Source organism: Gavia stellata, chromosome 21 (genome assembly GCF_030936135.1).
Source record: "Gavia stellata isolate bGavSte3 chromosome 21, bGavSte3.hap2, whole genome shotgun sequence".
NCBI lineage: Eukaryota > Metazoa > Chordata > Aves > Gaviiformes > Gaviidae > Gavia > Gavia stellata.
This window is the reverse complement of record NC_082614.1, coordinates 3,756,827-3,780,349: the sequence shown is the minus strand read 5'-3', so window position 1 is coordinate 3,780,349 and position 23,523 is coordinate 3,756,827. Positions and strand designations below refer to the sequence as shown.

General features: G+C 60.5%; 4 protein-coding genes across 4 annotated transcripts; 3 read left to right on the top strand and 1 right to left on the bottom strand.

The window, feature by feature from the left end:
* Nucleotides 1-864: 864 nt before the first annotated feature.
* VSIG10 (V-set and immunoglobulin domain containing 10) lies at nucleotides 865-10,123 on the top strand. The gene is made up of 8 exons (XM_059827818.1): nucleotides 865-964; nucleotides 1,735-2,019; nucleotides 5,753-6,034; nucleotides 6,888-7,181; nucleotides 7,734-7,844; nucleotides 8,311-8,323; nucleotides 9,234-9,394; nucleotides 9,561-10,123. Exons 1-8 carry the CDS (start codon nucleotides 880-882, stop codon nucleotides 9,629-9,631), a joined length of 1,302 nt encoding a protein of 433 aa, XP_059683801.1. The 5' UTR covers nucleotides 865-879; the 3' UTR covers nucleotides 9,632-10,123.
* Nucleotides 10,124-11,308: 1,185 nt separating this feature from the next.
* CFAP73 (cilia and flagella associated protein 73) lies at nucleotides 11,309-13,726 on the top strand. The gene is made up of 7 exons (XM_059827904.1): nucleotides 11,309-11,367; nucleotides 11,912-12,160; nucleotides 12,294-12,408; nucleotides 12,476-12,676; nucleotides 12,806-13,027; nucleotides 13,325-13,483; nucleotides 13,580-13,726. Exons 1-7 carry the CDS (start codon nucleotides 11,309-11,311, stop codon nucleotides 13,724-13,726), a joined length of 1,152 nt encoding a protein of 383 aa, XP_059683887.1.
* Nucleotides 13,727-14,253: 527 nt separating this feature from the next.
* DDX54 (DEAD-box helicase 54) lies at nucleotides 14,254-20,962 on the bottom strand. Its single transcript, XM_059827647.1, has 20 exons — nucleotides 20,921-20,962; nucleotides 19,696-19,828; nucleotides 19,539-19,609; nucleotides 19,270-19,455; nucleotides 19,102-19,151; nucleotides 18,941-18,982; nucleotides 18,582-18,677; nucleotides 18,301-18,422; nucleotides 18,012-18,073; nucleotides 17,726-17,857; nucleotides 17,193-17,403; nucleotides 16,605-16,739; nucleotides 16,036-16,257; nucleotides 15,873-15,946; nucleotides 15,558-15,761; nucleotides 15,262-15,407; nucleotides 15,070-15,183; nucleotides 14,873-14,977; nucleotides 14,573-14,676; nucleotides 14,254-14,478 (listed from the first exon to the last, which is right to left on the bottom strand). The coding sequence occupies exons 1-20, from the start codon at nucleotides 20,960-20,962 to the stop codon at nucleotides 14,255-14,257; spliced, it is 2,475 nt and encodes an 824-aa protein (XP_059683630.1). The 3' UTR covers nucleotide 14,254.
* Nucleotides 20,963-21,053: 91 nt separating this feature from the next.
* On the top strand, nucleotides 21,054-22,324 carry RITA1 (RBPJ interacting and tubulin associated 1). Its single transcript, XM_059827903.1, has 2 exons — nucleotides 21,054-21,295; nucleotides 21,677-22,324. Exons 1-2 carry the CDS (start codon nucleotides 21,054-21,056, stop codon nucleotides 22,218-22,220), a joined length of 786 nt encoding a protein of 261 aa, XP_059683886.1. The 3' UTR covers nucleotides 22,221-22,324.
* Nucleotides 22,325-23,523: the final 1,199 nt, after the last annotated feature.

Genomic DNA, 23,523 nt, shown 5'->3' with positions numbered 1-23,523 from the left:
GGTGTCCTGGAGGAACCTGAGGATACGTACAGGCTTTACAGCCCCTGTTGTGGGGTTATGCAAAGAAGCAATTTACGTATTACTACATATAACAAACCAGCCTGGAAGTTGCTGTCTGCAATGGTGGACCATTGGCACCCGCTGCTGAAATCTAACAGCACGCTGGCTGTGCTTTGTTAGGTTCACCCTGGGGAATCCCAGGGACAGCTTTAAAGGAACGGAAAACATTTGTACCTTTCCCTTTCCTTGTTGTCCGTTTCCTTGGGAGCCCTCCAGCTGTGCAGAAGCTCATCCTTCACCCTTTCCACCTGCTGCCTCCTCCCAGCCCCTCTTCAGTCTGTGCTCTGCTTCCTTCCTCTCCAGCTTTGGTTCAAGGTGCTGCCTGCTATTTTTTTTTTTTGCCCATACCCCAGAATCATATCGTTTGTGGCATGCTTCATAGTCATTCATCACTCCTCCCGCTCCCGCTGCTTTTGGGGTGTCTCTAAGTGGTTCAATTAGGGAAGATCCTCTGGGCGGGGGGTTTCGCTTCGTGCCTTCCCTTAGTTTTGCCCTCAGGACACACCATCCTCCTCACATTGAGCGTTCCCGATCCCCGGAGCGCACCCCAGGTCAGTGCCTGCCTCCCCGGGCACGGAAAGCGCCTTCGCGCCGCTCTGAGGGGGGTGCCCAAGATGGCGGGCGGGGCCTGGGGGCGCCCAAGATGGCGGGCAGCGAAGATGGCCGGTGGAAGGCGGCGGGGACTGATACGCGACCCCTTCACGGGCCCCGGCGAGCGGCTCGCCCGGCCCCGCCCGCCGTCCCCTGGCCGCTCGCCGGGGCGGAGGGCGGGCAGCGCCGCCTCCCCGAGGCGGGAGGCTCTGGCAGCGGCACACGGCGATGCGGCTCCCCGGCGGGACGCCGCCAGCCCGGTTCTTCCTCGCCCTCTGCGTCTGGAGGCTGGTGCCGCGCCGGGACGCCGCAGGTAGCAGGGGCTGAGGGGAGGGGGGCGGTGAGGGGCGGTGGGTGACCATTAGAGCCCTCCCGGCATTACCTCAGCCCGCCGTGCTCCTGAGGGGAGCTCCCCGGGCAGCCCTAATGCTGATTTCTTTCTTTAAAAAGTAATTTTTTTGTGCTGAAAGTAACAAGATTCCCCTTTGAAAACAAGCCGGGCAGACGCTGAGGGGGCTGGTAGAAGGGGGGACTCCCGCGGACCCTCGAGTTGGCTGTAGGGTCCAGGTGCCATTTGGCCGGGGAAGGGGAAAGTCGGGAAGGCAAAAGGGGGGTATCAACAGTTGTGTCGTCTTCCTCGATGGCTACCGATATTGGGGTGGGTTTTGCCCGCTTTTTCGGTACCGTGCACTCCCCTGAGCGGCACAGGGATGAGGCTACTTGGGCAAGTGGTCCAGCAAAATGTTGGGTGAGCACGGACGTTGCTGTGACCCGGCATCGTTAGTGCTCTAACACCACTCTTCTCTGGCTCCTTCAGGTCGCTGGTTTGTTGCTCTTCTCTCTCGGGCAAAAACAGCCTGTCCTTGCTTTCCTTTTGAGCCTTTTAAGCTGTGTCCCTCTTCCTGATCGTGTGTCTGCACTAAACATTGTTAGCTGCCAAAGGCATCTCGGAGATCCTTTGACGAGAGCCCCCCTAACAAGCACCCCAGAGGGTTGATACGTATCAGATGTGCAGGTCTTTGCTGATGGAAGGGGACTTCGCCGGTTCCCTACATCCCTAACACTGGCCCTTCTGTTTTGCAGGAACAGAGGAAGTGGTCTTTGGGAAGGTTGGAGGAAGCATCCTCCTTTTATGCCGAAATGTCTCTAAAGAAGCAACCGAGGTGGTCTGGTTTCAAGGGGATCCGCACTCTTTCCCCCCACTCTTCTCCTCAAGGGTCGCCTTCCCCCCGGACGTTCGTTTCTCCCTGGTTGACAACAGCTCTCTGCGCATCACAGAGCTGCGTGTGCAGGACGAAGGCAACTACACTTGCAAGGAAGTGCTGAACAAGACGGACCACGAGCACAGGGTCCAGCTCCTGGTAGCCAGTAAGTCTGTCCCGTGTCTATGAATTTCTTCCCCTGAGTCTCACAGGTCCCCAGATTCATCTGGCACCGGTGGAAAAATAGTGTAAAAAACGGCAAGGTGGTCTTACTGTGCAAAAACTGTGAGCAGGCTGATAGTACTCAATTACACATTAGCTCACAAGGAGAGCGATGTGTGTCCAAATGGTTTGGCAAGGGTCAGTTGTGTGTGATGCAGAGGATGGGGTGCCAGCTGTTAAGTCCTCACTATGTCACTTCCTTCTTCATTGGTGATGATAAACTAGTTTTTGGACAGATCTTTCGTATCCTGTAGCTGTTGTAGAGTGTCCCTCTGCCTCAGTATCTGGCTGACTTGAGGCTTCATAAATCTTAGGGTGGAGGCTGCTGCTCACTGTCTTTTTTCCCTTGATTGAAATACATGTTTGAAATAGATGTGCTGTGCCATTCCTTGTTGCCATCCTTTTGGTGTGAGGATGGAGGGTCCTTAGCTGATGAGTTGTCTGTGCTGACTCTTCCAGTGCAGCCTTCTGATTTTGATGGAAACACCACGTTCCTCAAATTTATTGGGAGCACTGTCCTGGGACCATGCCTGTTGTTATCAGCACAGGCCATTCTTTCAGCCTTTTTTTCCTGTTGTGTCTTCTGCTGCTTTTGGTGCTTATTCCCATTTCCATCCCTATTTCATTTATTCATTCTCTTAGAAATCCTCACAGCACAGGTGGAAGATCAGGCTGGAGAGCGTTCAAGTTGATGACTTTGCACACTGCTGGTGCAGGTTCTTCCTGCTTCTGCTGGGGAATCATTATCTTGCCCAGATGTCCCCTCTCTTCCGTGGGAACAGCCCCCCCCAGATTAGCAGGGAGCACAGGTCCTATGGCTGGTACCACTCTTGGCCCCTTCACCAAGTCTGATCAGATGTGACGTAGGCTCTGGCCCCTCAGACCTGGGCTGGGACCTGCTGTCCTTTATGCCAGTGAAGCCCATATTATGCGATTGAGAAAACGGAAAGATTGCTGCCAGTTCGCCTCTTCCAGTGACACTGTGCTCTTTTGGCCCCTGCCTTTCTTGCTGGTCTTTCCGTCAACACCTGCCGTGCGTGAGACCTGGGTTCTGTTTGCATTCAGGGTGTTCCTTCCTTCTCAGTGTTTAGTGAAGGGTGCGTGTTGTAAAAGTTGTACCTGTTTTGTACAGATTAAATCTCTGAATGTTCACACAAATAAAAATTCCCTTCCTGGGGCAAGGAACCTGCGGATGGGGTTTGGAGGGTCACGGAGGGCTGGAGTGAAGGAATCAAACCCCAGGCTGCTTCAGAGAATATATATGTAGGCATGGGGCTTAGGAGGGGGGAGCCTTAAATCTGGAGCATTGGTGCAAAACACTCATGAGCAAAAGATACCTATGGCGTGCCAAGTGTTGGTGTTGCACTCTGAATTTCATTTATTAGCGTGGAATTAACATGTCAGTTAATTTCCAAAGGTTACCAAGGAGATATGGGACAGTGGTGTGCCCATGAAGAGCTGAGAGAGATATTTCTGGTGGTGCTTTAGATTAGCAGAAGAAACCAAGATCAGCAAAGGCCAGAAGTTGAAGCTTCTCAGCCTCAGGCTGGAAGCACAGGCCCTGATTTTTCACAGTCAGTGTTACTGGACACATTCAGCTTGGGCTGGAGCGAACCTCTTGGACACAGACTTGGCACCGCTGTACAACAGCCACCCAGGATCTGTAGGCTTCACGTGGGAGTTTCCAGCTGACAGTCTTCAACCCATCTCATGGGTTATACCGAAAAGTGCTCTTTTTGCTTAAAACTGCATTTAAAAAAAGCACAAGCAGTAAAGTAAGCATTCTAGGAACATGACAAAGGTGGAGCTCTGCCTTGAGCTGCTCTTCTGTGTTTGTTTTGGATAGGAAGCGCATGGTGTGAAGGAAACCTGCACTTGCACACCTCCAAGGGATTGCTTGGTACATTTGTGTGCAATTTGATATAAGCCACTGTTGGCTCTTCTGTGGGTATGAGGTCCTTTTTGCTGGTGTTTTGTGAGGTTTTTTTGGTTGCAGAGAGTGGGAGGTTTTTGGGTTTTTAACATCTTGGGAACAGATCTCCCATTAGCATTTAGAGAGAAGAGCAGAGTTGTACTGGGAGAGCCTGGGAGTTCAGGATGTAAAAAGCTGATGACTTCAGGAGGCGGGTTCCTGCAACCTGTACAAAAAGTGCAGCTCTCTGGCTGGACATCTGGAAAGGCTGTGTCTGCCTCTCAACACGGGGCACTTTCTGGTGATTCGGGCTGACAGGTTGCTTTTATTAACCACAGCCAGGATTTGGGGTCAGTTATGACACCTCTCCAGAGCTGGGACAGAGGAAGTGTAGAGAACTTTCTTGCCAGAGCTAGATGGTTTCAAAGATCATACAAGATGCGTGTATATAGTTCCTGGAAAGCCAAGCCCCAAGGAGGTATGTTCTTGTAGCTTGCATGGGGTTTTGCCATCATGTTTTGGGTTTTTTTTAACTCATATAATTTAAGTCACTTGAATAAATGCTCTGCAAAATAAACATCAGACGTCCTTCTGACACCTCTTGTGTGGGGCTTGCTTCGGCAGCGTCTGATCTCTCAGTGGGGTCTTGTTCAGCGCTGGATTAGGCAAGCCAGCCACAGGGGCACAGTGTGTTAATTCTGCCTGGATCAGAGTCCAGAATCCCTATGGCTGTTAAACGAACACATGTGTGTATCTGTGCGTGGGGGGGTGTGTGTGAAACCAGCTGATGGGAGAGAGGCAGGAACTCATACTGCATGAAATGTGAGCCCCGCTCTGCCTGAAGGGATTGCTCTTGGGTTTCTGTTTGCTTCTGCCCTGTTCCTGCCATCATGTAGTTGTTTCTGTATTTAAATAACAAACATAATCATGGCGGTTACGAAGTGGCCCTGGCACAAGGCCAGTGGTGACTTACCCTGCCTATGTTCTTTGCTGGAGTTTGTCCCCACTGCTGCAGCGTGGTGTGGACACAGTGTGGCGCGTGGCTGAGTAATACCGTCTGGCCCCACATGGCAGTGACAGTGGTGCCGGCAAGGAGCGGAGCACACCTGGTTTGGCTTCAGTGGCACGTGTCCGTGGCCCTGACCCTGCGAGCTGGAGTCACCAGGACTCCCTGTGGGCAGAGCATCTTGTACGCTAGGAACAGCCTCCTACTTCAACAATGTGATGGGCTGGCTGGGGAAGCGCTACGGCTTTGAGCTGGCGGCTCTGAGAAGCTGGTTACTTGTCCCTGGGCAAGAGCCCTGATGCTTTCCATGTTCTCTCGGGAAATCCGAGTGCTTGTATCAGTGATGGGGAAAGGCAGAGCCTTAATCTCAAGTAGCGTGAATCGGTGTCACCCCCTTGTAGCTGTGGCATGAGGACCAAGGGCAGTGTGGAGATTTTGTTCTCCTGCTACATTTTTAGGTGCTTATCTCATCTCCATTGGGTAAAGCTGTGGCAATAATTTTTTTTCTCCCTGTGCGTTAGTCCCTCAAGGCTTGGCTGTGGTTGCTGTGACAGCCCCCTGCTTGGTCCCTGTTGGCTGTCATTCAGAATTGTGCTCCCCTGGGGCTGTGGAACACAGGTCAGGGAGCAAGAAAGGGAAACCAGGAAGATTTTCAAGGGGAATGATAGCAAACATGAGCGCTTGCGGGGGTTCCAGCCCTGAGATGCTGAGAGCTGTGACCTGGAAGTGTTTCTGACCATGTGCTGTTCTTGCTGATAGATCCACCACAGTCAACCCCGAAGTGCTGGGCAGAGACTTCCTCATCGGGGCTGATGCTGCAGCTGTTTTGCAGCTGGCCTGGGGGGTATCCCCACCCCACCCTGCACTGGAGAGAAGAGGGGCACGATCTGGAGAACTCAAGCTGGGTCATCAGCTCCACGAGCACCTCGGACACCCATGTGGAAACGCTGAACAGCTCCCACCTCTCCCACCGCAAAGTGTTCAAGTGTGTCGGGAGCCATGTCGTCAAGCAGGAGGAGCCTGCGTGTACTGTGGAGATAAGTGAGTTGACTTGCCTGCCTTATTAACTATTAATAAACCTGCTAATGGTGGGGCAGACAGGTACCCTGGTCATTCTCTGCCCTCCAGAGCACTAAGGCAGTGGTCAGGCAAGCCAGGCTGACCGGTGCTTGCCTCAGGGGGAAATGCTAACGAGGCAGCGAGGCAGGGCTTGGCTTGTGCAGAGGTGACTGCACAAGGCACAGAAGTCCTGCAGCTGAGGTCCATCACGGCATAGTTGCAGGTGAGGTGTGTTTTGGGTACATCTTCAGGGGCTGACAAATCTCCCTGCACCATGCTTTTCAGCTGTGCAAGCACTCATGCCTGTGTGAAAGTGAGAGGTGGTTTTAGTGCCTTGCTCAGCTTGAGATTAACTTTGGCAGGGCTGGGCTTATAGCAGAAGGGTTGTGCATGCCCCCAGGTCCCCTTTAAGCATCTAAGGGGGTCTGACTAAAGTGGCTTTTGAAAACCTGAGCTATATTTATCCTCCAAAGCTTGTCAGGGCTACACAAGAGCTCTGCTGATCCCAAGGAAAATCCCTGGGCTGCCTTTCTCCTCTCTGCCATCTTCCCACTGGCTACCCTCCGACAATTCTTCCCTGGGGATATAAAGACAGGTGTCAAAAAAAGGACTGAGCAACGTGAAAGTTGCTCAGATCGCTCCTTGGAAGGCTGCTGAAGTCTTGTGAGTGAGCTGACTGCCAAACCCACAGTGCTCAAGTCCCAGACTCCTGTCTGACTTCCTTCTGTTAATGATTATTAATCAGTCTGATGACTGATTGCTTGTTATGTTAAACTCCTTCATTCCCCCCTTGACTCTTTTCTTTTTTTTTTTTTTTTCCCCTTGGGCTGTTCAGAAATCCCTTCACTGGAATCGGAGCCCCCGAAGACCTGCTTTGTGGGTGACAATGTGACCCTGACATGCCACGTGACCGAGAGCACGCCGGCAGCGAGGCTCACCTGGCTGCGGGGTGTCACCCAGCCAGAGGTGGAGATCCAACCTGGAGGGAGGTACCTCATCGCCCAGGAGGGCAACGTGTCCCGGCTCACCATCCGGAACTGCTCCCAGGGCACCGACGGGGGCTGTTACATCTGCAAGGCACAGAACCCCGTGGGGCTGAGGGAGCTGTTCGTCTGCCTGACGGTGAAGCGTGAGTGGGGTTGCCTGAGGTTGCTGTGGCCGGGAGTGAGGAGGAGTCAGGGACACAGCTCACAGGGGGTGTTGGCGAGGCCCCAGGAGGCTCCGTTTGCCACTAAGAGCCTTCTTTACCTGTTGACACTTTCCATACTCTTGGGGAAAGTTTAGATGCAGGACTAGCTCCCTTCATGCCAGGGTGAAAAGGCCTGATTCTCCTCGGCATAACGAGCCTGAGAGAGGAGCGTCCTTGGGCCCTCCTGTAGGTTGTGGGCACAGAGGAGCACCTCCAAGGCTCAAACTGCTCAAGGTGCAACGGGCAGGGGTTGATATGCTTTCACTAAATGCATATGGGCACAAAAACAGGGGCCTTGCTGTGGTGTTTTCCATATCAGTGAAGCATGAGTGCCTGAAACTCTCACCCCTTGTGCTGGTGGGACTGTTGCAATGATGGGAAATGTGAGCTGAGACAGCACCGGGACCTGCTCTATTGCTTGCACCGAGATTTCCTCATCCATCCATGTGCCAGTGACAAGCTGGCCTCCTGTGTCTCCTCTTCTCTCTGCAGAGCCGGTGAACATCGTTGGGGTCGTGGGTGCAGTGGTGGTCCTGTCCCTGCTGGCAATTCTCACTGTCACCGGGGTTGTCTTGTACTACAATCCCCTCCTGTGCCTGAGAGGTAGGAGCTCTCCTCTGCACAATCCAGGGAGAGGGTTACTCCTTCCTGGGGTGGCCTGGTTTTATCCCTAACCTGCTTGTCCCTTCTGGTGTGCTGTGACGATCCCTCCAGCCCTTGGGCCTTGTCCTGGTCCTGGTCAAAACTCTGTCAGCCCTGGAGGCAGATGGGTTGGAAACACAAGGCCCTTCCCCAGTTGAGCGCTTCAGGCACCTTCCCCTCACCTTCTCCAGGGAGCTGTGCTGTGATGGGCCTTCTCCCCTTTCCTTGTGACCTTTCTGGTGCTCTCATTGCATACGTGGGCAGGTCACCTTCACGTCCATGCCTCTACATGTGGCTGCCAGATTCCATCCTACTGCAGGCAGAATCGGCAGGAGTTACACAGTAAAACCAGCAGCACCCTGCCCAAGGGACTGCTCTGGGGCCGGTTTCTAACGCTGTCTTTTCCCTTCCCTTCTCTCCCATTCAGGTGCTGCATTCAGGTGAGTGTTGATTTTCCTCAGCCTAGTCCTGCATGGCCTCAGTGGCAGAGGTGATCTCCCTGTAGGGTAGGGAATCCACCTCGGAGGCAGGAGCTGTCCCCAGAGCAAAGTAGTTCTTCCGTGGGAGCTGTGCCTCCCGCGGGAAGGGGACGGTGAGGATGAATGAGACTCGGCGTGGGTGAGGGAGCAGGAGGGTGGGGAGAGAGGGGAGCACTTGGCATCAGAGCAGGAGTGGCATTGCTTTGGGATGCGTGGGGACAGTGCTGGCAAGGCACCCGTTAGTGTGGGAGGAGGCTGTGCAGGACAGCCGCTCCTTGGCGCAGGTGAGCTCAAAGACTTAGAGAGTGAATAGAAATGATCTTCTGCCGCTCTGTGTGGGTGTTTGCCTGTGTCCTTCCCCGCTCAGGACAGATGTCTGATAGCTGCATGTGAACAAGTGCCTTCTTGGGGTTCAGGTGCACCGGATTTCTTCTCTGCTTCCTGCTTGCACCCCTCCTGGCCCTGCTCCCTTCCCTTGCCCCTGTTAGTTCTGTTCCCACAGCTGTGATGCTGCGGCATGGGAAGACTCTTTTCTGAGTGCCTTCGTTTCCCCATCTGTACAGCAGGGGAGAATAACTCCACTCGGGAGGGAGTTGTGCAGTTTAGTACATGAATATTTGTGAGGTGGTTGGAGGACTGTGGAAGACGAATGGGAGCAGTGCAGAATGCCGTTGGTGGTGTTGCTGCCAGCAGGGTCTGAAACCAGCTGTTCTTTGAAGATGGTTAGTGCAGGATTGGAAGAGTCCATCAAAATTGGTCATTTTGGTGTAGAGGGTTGTCAAAGCCAGGGGAGACGCAGGCTGGAGGGGAGGGGTCAGGACAGGCTGCCCTCAGCCTTTCAGCCCACCTCCACTTGCTCTGCTGTTCACAGGAATCAGGACTCGGGTGATGTCTTAGTGCTAGTGGACTCGGAAGATGACGATGAGGGCAAAGGGGAAGAGGAGACCATGAGCAGCTCCACCAAGCACGAGGCAATGGCACTGGTCAATGGGAACAGCATCCAGGCTGCTTACTTCAACTGCCTTACGGAAGGTGAGCCCCAGTGCCTGCCCGCTGGCCAAGTTTTGGGGCAGGAGCCGCCTGCTCTCTTGCTGAGCTGTGGGTCTTCCAGGAGCAGCTGCTGGGGAGGGAGGAATTCCTGTCGTCTGTCTGGCTTGTTGGCTCTTGCTGAGATGCTGCTGCTCTGTGCCCTGCATAGGTGATGACGGCGAGCAGCACGGCGAGGTCTCTCCGCAGGAAATGAGGGAAGAAGAGACGCGAGGCACATAGTTTCCATCCCTTCTTGCAGAAGCACACAGAGCTCCGGCTGGACGCCCAACGTCAAGCACGTCCTCGTTGCCGTGTGGCTGAGCACAGGCCGTTAGTGTCCTGCAGCAGGCTGGTTTGGTCAGAGCATCCCCAATTCTTTCTCCACTCACCCCTTTCCCAGCTTTCACTCCATCCTTCCCCAGCCATGTTTCTCCATTTCTTCTCTCCTCTTTTTGTGTTCCTCTTTGTCTCAGGTGTTCTTTTTAACAAGGTGGCACCCGGCACAGGCAGAGCTCAGGAAGTGGGTCCCAGTAACCTGCTCATCTTGATGCCTGTGGCAGACTCGAATATCAGTAGGGGATTCTGGCTCAGTCACCATCAGCAGTGCTGGGGTTGCGGGCAGTGCGATGGAGAAAGTCACCGTGGGGCTGCAGTGGTCCCGGGATAACGGAAGAAACAACTGGTGCACGGGCAGGACATGGGTGGTGCTGAGTCTAGGAAGGCTTAATTGGTTTTTTGTTATAAATATTTTTTTCCCCAAGTCTGTCTGAAATGTTGCTCCATATATAAGTTGGGAGTTAATCTGTACCTTGCGGTGTGGTTTTGAGGGGGATGTCTGGCCACGATGGAAAGCACAGAGGGAACTCGTACTGTGAGGGGACAAGGGGAGCAGGATCCACATGGAGAAGATCCGGGCAGCCGCGGAGGGAACTGTAGGGTGGGTAACAGAGGGGCCTGAGCATGCAGGAAGGGATGGAGGGACAGATCAAGTCTGAGCACCCTGCAGGGGTAAATGGAGGGATGGAAAAGGCACACCATGGCCAAGGGAGAGGAGCCGTGCGTTCAGAGGGGAGCAGGGAGGGATCTGAGCTTGCATGGGGAGAGAGGGAGGGAATCGACATGCACATGTGGGAATGACCAAACAGAGCAGGATGGGGTGGAAGGGAGGTTGGAGGGGAGCGGAGGGCTCTGCAGGAGGGGAACAGAGGAATCAACTGCGTAAAGTGGGGAGTGGTATGAGAGAGTGCATAGAGGGTGATGGAGAAGTGAGTGCAGACGGGATCTGAGTGTGTGTGGAGGGTAACAGGGGGATGTGAGCACACACACCTGGGGAACGAAGGCCGTCTGATGGCCTGTGGGGGACCGAAGGGGACCTGACGGCACGTGGAGTGGAAAGGAGGCAGTCCTGGGGCACAGGGAGAGGAGTAGCGTATGCACCATGGGTGAAGCAGCGGGGTCTGAGCCATCCCTGGGATGGGGATGAGAACAGTGTGAGATGGAGGAGACCTGAGGGAGCAGGGGGTGGGGGGGACCTGAGCACTTGGCGGGGCAGTGGTTGGGGTCCAGTTGTGCACAGTCATCTCTGAAGGGGCGTGGAGCCTGAAGGGAGGTTTCTGAGGGGCTGGAGCAGGGTCCAAAGGCTGGGGGGGACTGGAGTGCAGGCGGGAGGACCTAGAGCCCCAGGGGGAAGAACCTTGGGACCAACCTGCAAGCTGTCCCCGAGGAGCCTCTGCGTGGGCCCGGGAGCAGCAGGGCAGTCCCCAGCATCCCGCTCTCACGGGCAATGCTAGGAGCCATGCCAGGAAAATCCCAGGGAGCTGCAGGAGCCTCTGGCTGCCCCTGGCAACAGTGTTGTGCTGCCGCCATCTCGTCCTGACTCCGTGCCGGCCTCTGGGTGAGGAGGAGACACCGGGTGAGATGGCCTTGGACCTGGAGGAGTATTTGCGCACGGCTTTCCGGGACAAGCTGTGGCTGCCGTGAGTGAGATTCCCCCGCCCCGTCCTCCCTGCGGGACGGGCAGCTGCCTACACGGCTCCTGCAGCGGGTGCTGCTGGCTGGAGGGGAGCAAGGGCTCTGCAACGGGGCCAGCACGTCCCCAGGATGCCGCTGCCAGGGTGGGTGTCACTGGGTGGGTGCTGGGTCCCCAGGCAGGGGGCTGTGGTGTGACCCCAGCTGGGGCACCCAGGGAGGAGAGGGCACCCTGGTAAGTATCAGGGCTCCATCTCTGCCTGCACCCCATCCAGAGATTCCAGGATACTTGGGTGCCCATGTGCTGCCCGACACACTCCCGGGTGGCTTTCACATGGGTCCCCCTCCCTTGGAAATGGGGAGCTGCAGAGCCTGTTGCCTTGCTGTGGGGTGGGGGGGGCAGGGGGATTCCCCGGGATCTAATCAGAAAGCGGAGGTTGTGCTGTGACTCCCCTCCCAAGCCGGGGGGAGGCTGAAGCAGGAGGGATGGGCAGGAGCGAGGGTGGGTGATGGGGGAGAGCAAGCCAGGCTCCCCGCGCCGAGTCCCAGCAGGCAGCGGGCGTCCCTGGGGAGGGTCCTGGTCACGCCACGGTGGTGGGTGCCCCTGCCCGTGTTCTCCCCACCTGGGCATGATGAGCTCCATGCAACCCACGGCAGGACGGTGCCAGCGTGGGATGCCACCGCACTGCAGCCCTCCACGCGCTTGCTGCGGAAGAGGCGGGAGGTGGCGGAGGTGGAGCGGGTGCTGCAGAGCCAGCGGGAGGTAAGGGTGGCCCCCAGCCCATCCATGCACCCCCTCCACGGGGGCTGCAGCCCTGGCTGTGGAGTGCCATGGGAGACAAGCAGCAGGCGGAGACGTCTCCAGCCTTTCAAGGGCTGGCGCCCGTCCCTGCCTTGGGCATGCTGGCATGGGGCGATGCTCTCAGCACCTGGCGATCCCACAGGAGTTTCGGCAGAGGATGGAGTGCCTGGAGCAGCGCTGGCAGCAGCTGGGCCAGCGGAAAGATGAGCTCCGGGATGTTGTCCTCAAATTTGATGCCTTCCTCAAGGTGCCAGGGTGGGAGCCAGGGCCAGGCTGGCCATCAGGGCCCTGCTGACCCCATCTCCACACCACAGACTTCGGCGGCGAGGCAGGAGCAAGCACGGCGGCGGGCAGACGAGGAGCGGGCGCGGGTGGCAGGGCAGGGTGCCGAGGCTGCCCGCCTGCGCCAGGAGCTTGGGGGGCTGCTGCAGCGTAGGGAGTGCCTGGCCCGGCGCCTGCGGAGCCTCCGCATCTTCGGCGACTACCTGCAGGGCGTGCTGGCCAGGATGGGGCAAGTGAGTGGGGGGGGTCCCCATCCTGCGGTCCCACCCTGCTTGTCCCCAAGCCCGTGCAGGGGGCCAGCCCTGCTCAGCGCAGCAGCTCCCCACAAGCCTGCAACCTCTCAGCCCCCTCCCACTGCCCAGTTCCAGGATGTCCCAGCCATGCTGGCCCATTTTGGGGTGCTGGCGGGGACGCGGGCAGCCCTGGCACAACAGGCAGAAGCTGGGCAGGAGCGGCTGGCCCAGGGCTGGGCACGGCTCCGGCAATACCAGGAGGAGGCCGGCAGCGAGCTCCGGCACACCAACAACGAGCTGGCCCAGCTCTGCGCACGCCTGGAGGCCACCCGCCATGACGTGCTCCAGGCGGTAAGAGGGGATGTGGGGTGCCCAAGGACCCCCCCCAGGGAGAGGGGCAGCAGTACGGACCCCAAGCGTGCTGCAGAGGGGAGATGCTCCACGCGGTGGTGGTGATAAGCTGGGCTGCACCCCCTGGGCCGAGCTGGGGGTCCCCACGTGCCCAGAAAGCATCAGCAGCAACTGTGCATGGGGGGATACACAGCCAGGACTCATGGGTCCCCCTGTCCCAGCTGCGGGGTGGGTGCAGGGGACACGGGGCAGTGGCTGGAGGGGGGGCCCAGGGGTCTCTGTCACTCTGTCCCCCAGGAGTCCCGCTGGGCCCACGTCCAGAGCACAGCCACCCAGAAGACCCTGCTGCTGGGGCAGATCAAGCTGGCAGTGCTAAACCTCTTCCAGCTTGCCACCTCGCGGCTCAAGGTCCCCGCAGCCGTGGCCCTGGAGGACACCGAGGCCCAGCTGGACACGGTCAGCGCAGCCTTCTCCCCTGGGCAGCACAGCTGGGGGGGTCACAGGGACACTCACGTCCCTGGACGGCTGTGGCATTAGGCTCCTATCTCACAGGTGCTGCTCTGCATGCAGGACCTGGCTGCCATCTGTGCCGAGCTGCGCCCCAGGCAGCCGGGGCCATGTCCCCCGCGCCTGCCTGCAGCCACCAGCATGCACCCACTGCGCCACGGGGCTGCCAGGGTGCCTCCGAGCCAGGAATAGCCCCCAGGGACCACCACCCGCTCCCGGGGCTGGGGAGAGGCTGCCATGGCCAGCATGGAGCCACAGGACCCCTGGCACTGCCCTGGGGAAGGAGGTCGCTCCCTGACAAGTCTGGGAATCCCCACAACGAGAGGCAATATGGATGGCAGAGGCACAAGCACGCTGGGATGGCACCGCACTGGGGCGGGGGCCAGGGCTCCCCCAGGCAGAGCTGGAGACCCTGGGGTACCCTCCGGCATGGGGCACCCCAGACTGCGGAGCAAGGGGGAGCTGCTGCTCGCGTTCAGGCTGTTGGTATCTCCAAAGGTGTCTCCTGTCAAAATATAACCCAGCTGTAGATCCGCAGCACCTGGTTGTTTCAGGACTGCGCCTGGGGGTGGCCCAAGTGGGGAGGAATTACCGCAGGCACAATGCTTGGAGCAAGGACAATGAGGAGTCAGGATGCAAAACCAGCCAAGTATTTAATGTCTCCTTCCCCGGCTCCCAGCCCAGGCGTGGGGGGAACCTGCTGGGGCATGGCCCCCTCCCCTACATCCTCTTCCGCAGCTTGCCCTTCTTGGCGCCCCCCACCCTGCGCCCGAAGGCCATCTGCCGCAGCTCCTGCACCCGCTGCCGGTTCTTGGCCTTCAGGCGCTTCAGCCCCCCGCTCTGCAGGAAGCGCTGCTTGGCCACCTTCTTGCGCTGCTTCAGGATCTGCTGCTTGTTCTTCAGCTCCGAGCGCACCCTGCCCTGGGCGGGGGGCTGCCCAGGCCCTGCAGGGGGGACACAGCCAAGCTCAGCTTGGAGGGCAGAGCGAGGTGGTGGAGGATGATGGGGGGGGCTCCATCACTCGCTCCAGGTACTCACCGTGCCTGTGCCTATGCTTCCCTCTGAACTGCTCCCTGCCTCGGTCGTCCTCCTCATCCTCATCCCGCTCGTCAACCTTGTACTTCTGCTTCCATTTTTCATAGCTGGGCCGGGGTGGGTTAAGGGAACGTGCAGTGACTCCCCATCACATCTGACCAGCCTCCCTCCCCAGGCCCCTGCCCTGGCAGGGAATGGATCCCTGGGAGCAGGGCACGATGCCGCACGGCACAGCATCGCTCCCCCTCGCCCGCAGCCCTCGCCACAGCACAGGCAGGGCAGCAGCACCCACAGGCAGGATACAGGTTGTTCTTGTAGGAGCTGCTGATGTAGCGCCCACTCTCTGTCCGCACCTTCTTCTTGTCCTCCTGGCCCGTCTGCCCCACGAACCGCTTCTTCTTGCGGTCCCTGTGAGAGAGGGGAGGGTGATGGGACCCCCAGTCCTGATTCCCACCCCAGCCCCTATTTCTCCCCCCAGCCCATGGCCAGACCCCACTCACCACTTCAGCAGTTGCTTGCTCTTGTTGAGGTTGTGGTTTTCGTCGCCCATGAGATCCAGGACGGCTCCGGCTGCTTGCTGCTCGAAGGGACTGCCCTCGCCGCCCACACTCAGCCTGCAAAGGGTGGGCGATGAGAGCAGCCCCGCCACGCAGGTCAGGGCAGGACGACGGCAGAAGCCCTCCTGGACTCACCCCCTCTCGCTCTCAAAGTCCTTGGGCCGGTACGGGATGTAGAAGTCCTCGTCCCGCTGTGCCGGCTGCTGCGGCTTCTTCCTGGCGCTGTCTTCTCCCCTTCGGCCCCGTTTTCGCTTCTGGCCCACGACGGTGGAGAACACATCCTGGAAGGGGATGGTGGACGGGATGGAGGAGCTGTGTTCCCCACCAGTCACTGCACCAGCCCAGGGGCCCCGGTGCTGCCAGCACCCAGACGAGGCTGCCTTGCAGAAGCTCCCACGGCCACGGCAAAGCCCCCACCCCTGCCCCGTTACCTGGAGGTCTCCCTCCTCGCCTTCTCCTTCTCCTCCCTCGGGCCCAGGCGGGGCTGGGCATAGCCCCTGCCCTTTGAGAGCCGCTGCCCGCTTCTCCTGCTGCCCACGCTGGTACTTCTCGATGAGGGCATGGTCGTGGCGCCGCTTCGACCGCATCACGGTGCTGGCCAGCGTCCGGGACGTGGCGTTGATCTCGAAGATGGTCTGCTCCCAGGGTGGGAGCACAAGCCCCGGTGAGCTGCACAGCCAGCCACGTGGACCTTCCCTCCCACCCCAGCCCCGGCACCTTGTACCCCAGGACGGCTCTCAACTCACCGCCTTGGACTTGTAGGTTTTAATGCTGTCCACGAACTTCAGCCTCTCCAGCTCAGTGTCTTCAAAATGAGCACCTGGGGAAGGTGGACACGGAGAGGGGCACAGATTATCTTCACGGTGAGGGGAACGGGGTCCCCTCCCTCGGTGTCCCTGAGGCACTCACTGAAGAGCGGGTGGATGCCCAGCTGGGACATGTCCAGGTCCTTCGCCCTCTTGATGGACTCGGGCGAGGGGCCGGGCCGGGACCGCAGGTACTGCTTGTGGGCGTTGTCAGCAACACGGCGCAGGCTCCGCAGCTCCAGCGAGCTCTCATGGTCCGTCAGCAGCAGGCACTCCTCATCGTCCACCAGGCTCTGGGGGACGCGGCCCAGGACCCCGCCAGCATCTGCAGCCCAAGGGACACCGTGTCACCTCACTGGCACCCGCCCTGGGATTGCTGCAGCGGGCACGGCAGCAATCCAGGATTGAACAGAACAGAGCTAACAGCCACAGGGAGCTCGGTGGTGTTAAATCAGTGTCCCCAACACACCGGGTGTGTTGGAGCCCCCAGCACCCCATTTTCCCCAACTGCGACGCAGTAGTGAGAACACATCACCCCTCTGCACGAACGCCAACCACAAGACCACGAACTCCAGCACGTGCCAAGGATAAAACCCCAGCAGCCACATCGCCAGCATCCCAGTTCAGGGGGACACGCAGCGACCCCGATGCCTGCGACCAGATCTGCCTTACCAGCAGGCATCTCCTGGGCACCGGCAAGGACGAGCGGGTGCCCCAGGAAAAGGTGGAGGTCAAAGACGTAGGGCATCTCATCAGGAGCCACCAGCGAGTAGGCAGTGCCGCTCCGGCCAGCTCGGGCCACGCGACCTGGCAAGGGGAGGAGGAGAGTGAGAAACAGACCCAGTGCCAGCCCAGCCTGCCTCCACCCAGGCAGGGACCCACCGGTGCCCCTGGGAGCCCGCACACGTGACGTTTACCAGGCAAGGGGCTGCGGGTTGCTGGGGAAGGGGGCAAAGGGGAGCCCACCACAGTGTCATCCTACAGGGATGGCACCAGCCCTGCCCCCAAGAGCCCCCGCAGTCCAGCTGGGAGATCAGGGACATTCCTGCCCCTGCTTTGTCCCCAGCCTGTCTCCTGATGTCACAACACGGCGACCTCCTGGCCCAAAGATGCCACCACCAAGTCAGGGGCATCAGTGCCAGCCCAGCAGGGCACAGGGACAGGAAAAACAGGAGACAAGGGACAGCCCACTCACACCCGCCCTGTCCCCCTGAGGGACCCCCAGTTGCAAGGACCCCTGTGCGCGGCACCGGCACCCACCGACACGATGCAGGAACAGCTTGGCCTTGGCTGGGAAGCTGTAGTTGATGACGTTGTCCAGCATGGGGATGTCGAGCCCGCGGGCGGCCACATCGGTGACCAGCAGCACGGGGCACTTGCCCTGGGCGAACTTGGCGATGTTGATCTTGCGAGCGGTCTGGTCCAGCGAGCTGTAGATGTGTGTGCAGCGGATGCCCTGGGCCGTCAGCAGCTGGGGAGGGGGGAAGAGAGATCAGATCCCATCTGGGCATGCATCCTCAGACCCCCCAGGGCCCTGAGACCCCAGGGTGCCCACCCAGACCCCCAAATCCCACTGCGCTCCCCCCGCTCTCCGAGGGGTAGGTGCGCACAGCACCTCCACAATTACATACACTGAGATTTCTGCATTGACCCAGCAAAACAGAGGCAGAGACTCCAGCAGGGCCGTGCCCACAGATGCAGACCCCACGTGGGTCTGGAAAGGGGACCTAGGCACCCCCGGCAGCCTGCCCTTCAACAGGGGTACATGCTGGGCACCCCCAAATGCCACTTGCCTCCTTGAGATACTCTGTGTGGTGCTTGGTGGCCACGAAGACGACCGTCTGGTCCTGGGGCTTCACCACGCTCCGGAGCAGGTGGAGCAGCACAGCCGGTTTGTCGTCCCCGCGCACGTGGAAGAAAGCCAGCTGCAAAGGGAGGGCAGAGCTCAGCCCCTCTGTGTCCCCATGCCAGACATTGCCACCCCCTGTCCCCTCCTCGTGAGCCTGGGGCCACCACAGAGTGGCTTGCAGGGGGTGGGGGGGCACAAAGCCCACCTCGAGCCCCCTCGGCCCCTCTCACCTTGAGCTGCTCACTGAGCTTGGACTCCACATCCAAACGGATCAGCATCGGCTCGGTGAGACCTGTGGGATGTGGTGACACATGGGATGTGGGTCGCATGTGGGATGCGCTACTGGGACCAGCCCCGCCCCTCGGCGTGGGGACACCAGCTTGGCCCAGCATTAACCCAGCTCGGTTTCGCCAGCCCTGGGCCCAGCCCAGCTGCGGGACCGTGCCGTGTGCCCGTCCCCAGGCAGGCTGCCCCCAGGTCCAGCCCCCCCCCAGCCGCCGTCTGCCCCACGCTCCTCACCAGCCCGGGCAAACTCAACGAGCAGCTTGGGCAGTGTGGCGGAGAAGAGGACGGTCTGGTGGCAGTCTGGGAGCCGGGCAATGATCTCCTGGAGCTGCTCGGCAAAGCCCATCTCGAAGAGCCTGCAAGGGAGGGGACACGGGGCATGGCAGCGCCTGTTCGGTCCCTCCATGACCAGCCCTGCCACCTCCCAGGTCATGTCACTCCCGCCGTCACTCAACCCACGTGCGGGGACACTGCCAGCCCCAGGGACCCCTGGGACCCCCCTGCACCCCACTGACCTGTCGGCCTCGTCGAACACCACGTACTCCACGGTGTGCAGCTTCAGCTTCATCTCCACCGCCACGTGCACCAGGCGCCCAGGGGTGGCAATGATTCTGTGAAGACACAGCTGGTGACGGGACCAGGTCAGGGGGATGGCGTCCCCACACCATCCCGGGTGCAGGTCCCAAATCCGACCCAAAGAAGACCCGATAGAGACCCCCTTGTCCCTGATGGGGAGCACAGGAAGATGCTCCAAGGAAATACCAGGACACATCCATCGGGCACACTGGCTGTAAACAGCAGTGATGTCCCCAGACAGCGGGTGGCTCTTGGGGGCCATGTCCCCACCAGGTCCCCTCCCCACGCCCCCACTCACATGTCAGGGTTTTCGTGCAGGGCGGCGAACTGGTCCTCCATCCTGCGAGAGGGGGGAGAGGCTGGGGCGGCGCCGGGCGGCACGGGGCAGCTCAGCCCCTCGCCAGGTTTTGGGGGGGCTTTAAGGAAGCAGGGACTGGTGGGGACATGGGGACGGCTTACTTGTCTCCTCCCAGGATCAGGGCTGTCTTCAAGCCCGTGAACTTGCCCAGCTGCGGGGGGAGAAAGAAACATATCAGCAGGGGGGTAAAACCAAACCCCTTGCCCCCGTTGTCCCCGCTTGCCCCTGTTGTCCCTACTCGCCCCCGTTGTCCCCGTTGTCCCCTGTACCTCCTTGGTGAACTTCAGGGTCTGCAGGGCCAGCTCGCGGGTGGGCGAGAGGATGAGGGCGCGCGCCCCGGCCTGGCTGGGTGCCTTCAGCCGCTCGAACATGGGGATGAGGAAGCAGGCCGTCTTCCCGCTGCCCGTCCGCGCCATCGCCACCACGTCCCGGCCACGCAGGATGGCGGGGATGCTCTGCAAGACACCACCCCACCGTCACCGTCACCGTCCCACCGCCACCACCCCGGGACGGGGGTCCCGCCGCCCCCCGCGCTCACCTTCCTCTGGATGGGGGTGGGCACCTTGTAGCCCTTCTTCATGACGCCCTTGAAGACGGGGTAGCTGAGGCCTGCGGGGACCGGGACAGGTGAGGGGGTGCGGGCAGGAGGGGACAGTCCCCGTCCTCGGGATAGCTGCCCCCCTCCCCGCACGCACCCATGGACTGGAAGCCTCCGGACTTCTTCTTCTTCTGGTTCTGGGCTCGCACCATGGCCCGCGTGTCCGGCTCGGTGTCGGCGCCATCGTCCTCCTCGGCGGTGGGGAAGGCAGGCAGTGGGGGCACGGGGACCTGGGGACAGCGGGGGGACACGGCTGCGGTGATGGGCGTCCTGGTGGTGCCAGGGCACTGCAGCTCTGCACTGCCAGCCTGGCGGGCGGGGACACCAGCACGGGGACACTGGTACTGGGACACCAGCACTGGGGACAGTGGCACATGGGGATAATGGCACTGGACACTGGTTTTGGGGACAGGGGCACATGGGGATAATGGCACTGGGGACACTGGGTTTGGGGACGGTGCCACATGGGGATAATGGCACTGGGGACACTGGTTTTGGGGACAGGGGCACATGGGGATACTGGGACTGGGGGCACTGGTTTTGGGGACAGGGGCACATGGGGATAATGGCACTGGGGGCACTGGTTTTGGGGACAGGGGCACATGGGGATAATGGCACTGGGGACACTGGGTTTGGGGACGGTGCCACATGGGGATAATGGCACTGGGGACACTGGTTTTGGGGACAGGGGCACATGGGGATACTGGGACTGGGGGCACTGGTTTTGGGGACAGGGGCACATGGGGATAATGGCACTGGGCACACTGGTTTTGGGGATGGTGCCACATGGGGATAATGGCACTGGGGACACTGGGTTTGGGGATGGTGCCACATGGGGATAATGGCACTGGGGACACTGGGTTTGGGGACGGTGCCACATGGGGATAATGGCACTGGGGACACTGGTTTTGGGGACAGGGGCACATGGGGATACTGGGACTGGGGGCACTGGTTTTGGGGACAGGGGCACATGGGGATACTGGGACTGGGGGCACTGGTTTTGGGGACAGGGGCACATGGGGATAATGGCACTGGGGACACTGGGTTTGGGGACGGTGCCACATGGGGATAATGGCACTGGGGACACGGGCACGGGGGACACTGGTACCGAGGATGCCAGCACCGAGCAGAGGGGACATCAGCACCGGGCGCCGTGGGGACACCGGCGTATGGGGACCGGCACACTGGTACCGGGCGCAGGGGACACCGCCACATGGGGACCGGGAACACCGGCGCGTGCGGACCTGGCACACCGCCACAGGAGACACCGGTGACACCGCCCTCGAGTCCCGCCCCCCCCCCGCCGGCCCCCCCGCCCCTACCGGCGCTCCCCGGGGCTGGCGGCGGGCGCGCGGCGGCGCCATGTCGGTAGCGGCGGCGGCGGAAGCACGCGGTGGTGGGCGGGCCCGGAAGGGGCGGGGCCTGCCCCGTCGCCGCCCCGGGCGGTGCGCGGCCATGCGGGCCGTGGGCCCGGCACCGGGAGGCGGCTCCGCTCCCGCTCCCCAGCTGCCGCGGGGGGGCCGGGCTCGGGGCCGGGGCCGGGGCTTCGGCTTCCGCCGGGCGCGGGCGTCCTTCGTGGACGAGTCGCTCTTCGGCAGCCCCGCGGGGGCCCGTCCGGCGCCGCCCGGCTTCGCGCCTCCCTGGGCGGCGGCGGCGGCGGCTGCCGGTGGCGGCCCGCGGCCGGGGAGTAAGTGCAGGTGAGCGGCGGCACGGGACGCCCCCGCCAGCCCTCCTCGGGCCGGCCCGCAGCCCCCGGCCCGCTGCCCCGGGTTTCCGGGGCTCGCTAAGCGTCGGTGGCCCCGGGGCGCCCTACGGTGCCGGCCCCTGCGAGCAGCAGCGTGGGGAGGGCGGCCCGGCCGCGCCCCTCGGTGCGCCCCTCGGTGCCCCCCTCCAGCGGGGGCCAGCGGGGCCGGGCTGGGCTCGGCTGGGCTGCCCCGGGCGGCCCTCGGGGGGGTCTGGGGCGAAGCTCAGCCCCCCTCCACGGACCCGCGAGGGCTTCCCCGCTCCGTCAGCTCCTCCGTGCCGTCGTTGCCCGCTTTAACGACCACGTGCCTTTCTCTCCTTGCTGCCCGGTGCAGGTTGCGAAGTCACACCCCGTCCTACTGCGACGAGTCCCTGTTCGGTGCCAAGCCCGAGGGTCCAGCCTGGGCAGCTCCTTGGATGAGGAAAGAAGATGTAGCCAAGCTCCATCCGCTGCTCTGGAGCCCTCCGCCTGCCCCCCGAAACCAGCCCAGCCTTTCCCCCCGCTCCAGGGAGACGCCCTTGAGAGCCGTCCACCTGCGAGCCCCTGCGTCTCTGGCAGCGGCAGGCTTTGAGGTGGGCCGTAAGAGCAAGTCCTGCGTCTGGAAGCGTCCTGAGAGTGATTTGGGCTCCGAAGGCCGGGGTGCTCCAGGCAGAGGACGTTCCCAGTCTCTCAGCCAGCTGAGCACCCCCTCAGACAGGCTCTGCCTGGCTTCAGACAACCCCAAGACAGAAAGGTGTAAAAATCGGAGCCCTCCAACAGCCCCTGTGACCCCACAAGGCCCTCTGATGAGGGGTCGATCAAAAAGCACATCCGGACCTTCTTTGGCCATGAACTCCAAGGCAGCGGCCAGTTGCAAACCCAGGCCTCCCTGGAAGTGAAGTCAAATGTCCCTCGACGTAAACACAGCCTTAACTTCCCCGAGGTGGGGCCTGACCTGGTGAGCGAGTCCACGAGGACCCTGGGGCCTCCCCGGCTGTGAACGAAGGACGGGGCTGCTCCGCATGGGAGGATGAGCCGGGGGTGACTGCAGCGCACCGGAGCAGGACAGCCTTGGTGATAGCAGCAGCTTCCATTGACTGTCCAGTGGTCATCACATGAGGAGTGGTAACGAGTCAGGTTCCTTCTGTTCAGGAGTTCCAGCCGGGAAGTTGGAAGAACCGGAGGCAGGGCTGCCTGCAGCGTAGGGCCAGGGGAAGGACCAGGCACAGGTATACCGACAGCGTAGCTCAGGGGGGACAGCAGGGCCTGAGCTCGGGTGGAGCTCCCAGACCGGGGAGCAGAGGGTGCCACTGGGGTGGAGGTCCCAGGCGAGGCTGGCCAGGGCAGCTCAGGTATGAGGGCCCTGACGGGGACCTCCACTGACCTCTCTGACTTCTGGGGAGAGAGGAGTCCTGCTTTGTCCTGCCTGTCACGTACAATCACAGGATCGCTTATGCTTAACAGGACTGCAGGAGGTCTCTAGCCCAACCTCCCGCTTGAGGCAGGTGAGCTATGGGCTCAGGCAAGGCTGCTGAGGGCTTTATTCAGTCAGGTGGTGGAAACCCTGAAGGGCAGAGGCTGCACAACCTCTCTGGCACCCCTCCCACTGCTTGACTGTCCTTGGGGTGGAGAAGTTTCCCTTTCTGTCTGGTCGGAGCCTTTCTTGTTTCGGTTTGTTTCTGTTCTCTCATTCTGCTCTGCACCTGAGCACAAAGCTTGGCTCAAACCTCATGGTAACCTCCTCTTCATAGGTACTGGGAGGTGACTCTGAGGCCCCCTGAAACCTCCCCTTCTCCAGAATGAATGAGCCCCATTCCCTCAGCCTCTGCTCATGGGACATGTGCTCCAGCCCCGACCATCTTGGTGGTTCTCTGCTGGACTTACTCCATTTCATCAACGCTGTAATGGTCTCCTTTGGCAAGGAAGGAGAAGGAAGGACGAGCAGAGAGGTGAGGAATGGCATCGCCCTGCATCGTGCTGGAGGTGGGATGCCCCCGAGCTGGATGGGGTTTGTGACAGAGAAGGATCTGCCGCAGGGATTTCAGCAGCTTCTGGTGTTGAGGACATGCTGAGTGGACACATAATCCCATGGTTTGTACTGAGGGTTGTAAGGTGCTCTCACAGCAACGCCATGCTCATCACCAAATAAATGATCCAAGACAAATCTGCTGGGGCCTGGTGTTTGGTCCACAGGGCACTGCT

Coding starts and splice junctions, on each gene's coding strand:
- DDX54 (XM_059827647.1), bottom strand. CDS start 20,962: ATGGCGCCGCCGCGCGCCCGCCGCCAGCCCCGGGGAGCGCCG. Junction 19,610..19,695: donor CGGAGGCTTCCAGTCCATGG/GTGCGTGCGGGG, acceptor CGGTCCCCGCAG/GCCTCAGCTACCCCGTCTTC. Junction 18,983..19,101: donor CTGATCCTGGGAGGAGACAA/GTAAGCCGTCCC, acceptor CCCCTCTCGCAG/GATGGAGGACCAGTTCGCCG.
- CFAP73 (XM_059827904.1), top strand. CDS start 11,309: ATGGCCTTGGACCTGGAGGAGTATTTGCGCACGGCTTTCCGGGACAAG. Junction 12,409..12,475: donor AATTTGATGCCTTCCTCAAG/GTGCCAGGGTGG, acceptor TCCACACCACAG/ACTTCGGCGGCGAGGCAGGA. Junction 12,677..12,805: donor TGCTGGCCAGGATGGGGCAA/GTGAGTGGGGGG, acceptor CCCACTGCCCAG/TTCCAGGATGTCCCAGCCAT.
- RITA1 (XM_059827903.1), top strand. CDS start 21,054: ATGCGGGCCGTGGGCCCGGCACCGGGAGGCGGCTCCGCTCCCGCTCCC. Junction 21,296..21,676: donor CGGCCGGGGAGTAAGTGCAG/GTGAGCGGCGGC, acceptor TGCCCGGTGCAG/GTTGCGAAGTCACACCCCGT.
- VSIG10 (XM_059827818.1), top strand. CDS start 880: ATGCGGCTCCCCGGCGGGACGCCGCCAGCCCGGTTCTTCCTCGCCCTC. Junction 6,035..6,887: donor TGCGTGTACTGTGGAGATAA/GTGAGTTGACTT, acceptor TGGGCTGTTCAG/AAATCCCTTCACTGGAATCG. Junction 9,395..9,560: donor CTTCAACTGCCTTACGGAAG/GTGAGCCCCAGT, acceptor TGCCCTGCATAG/GTGATGACGGCGAGCAGCAC.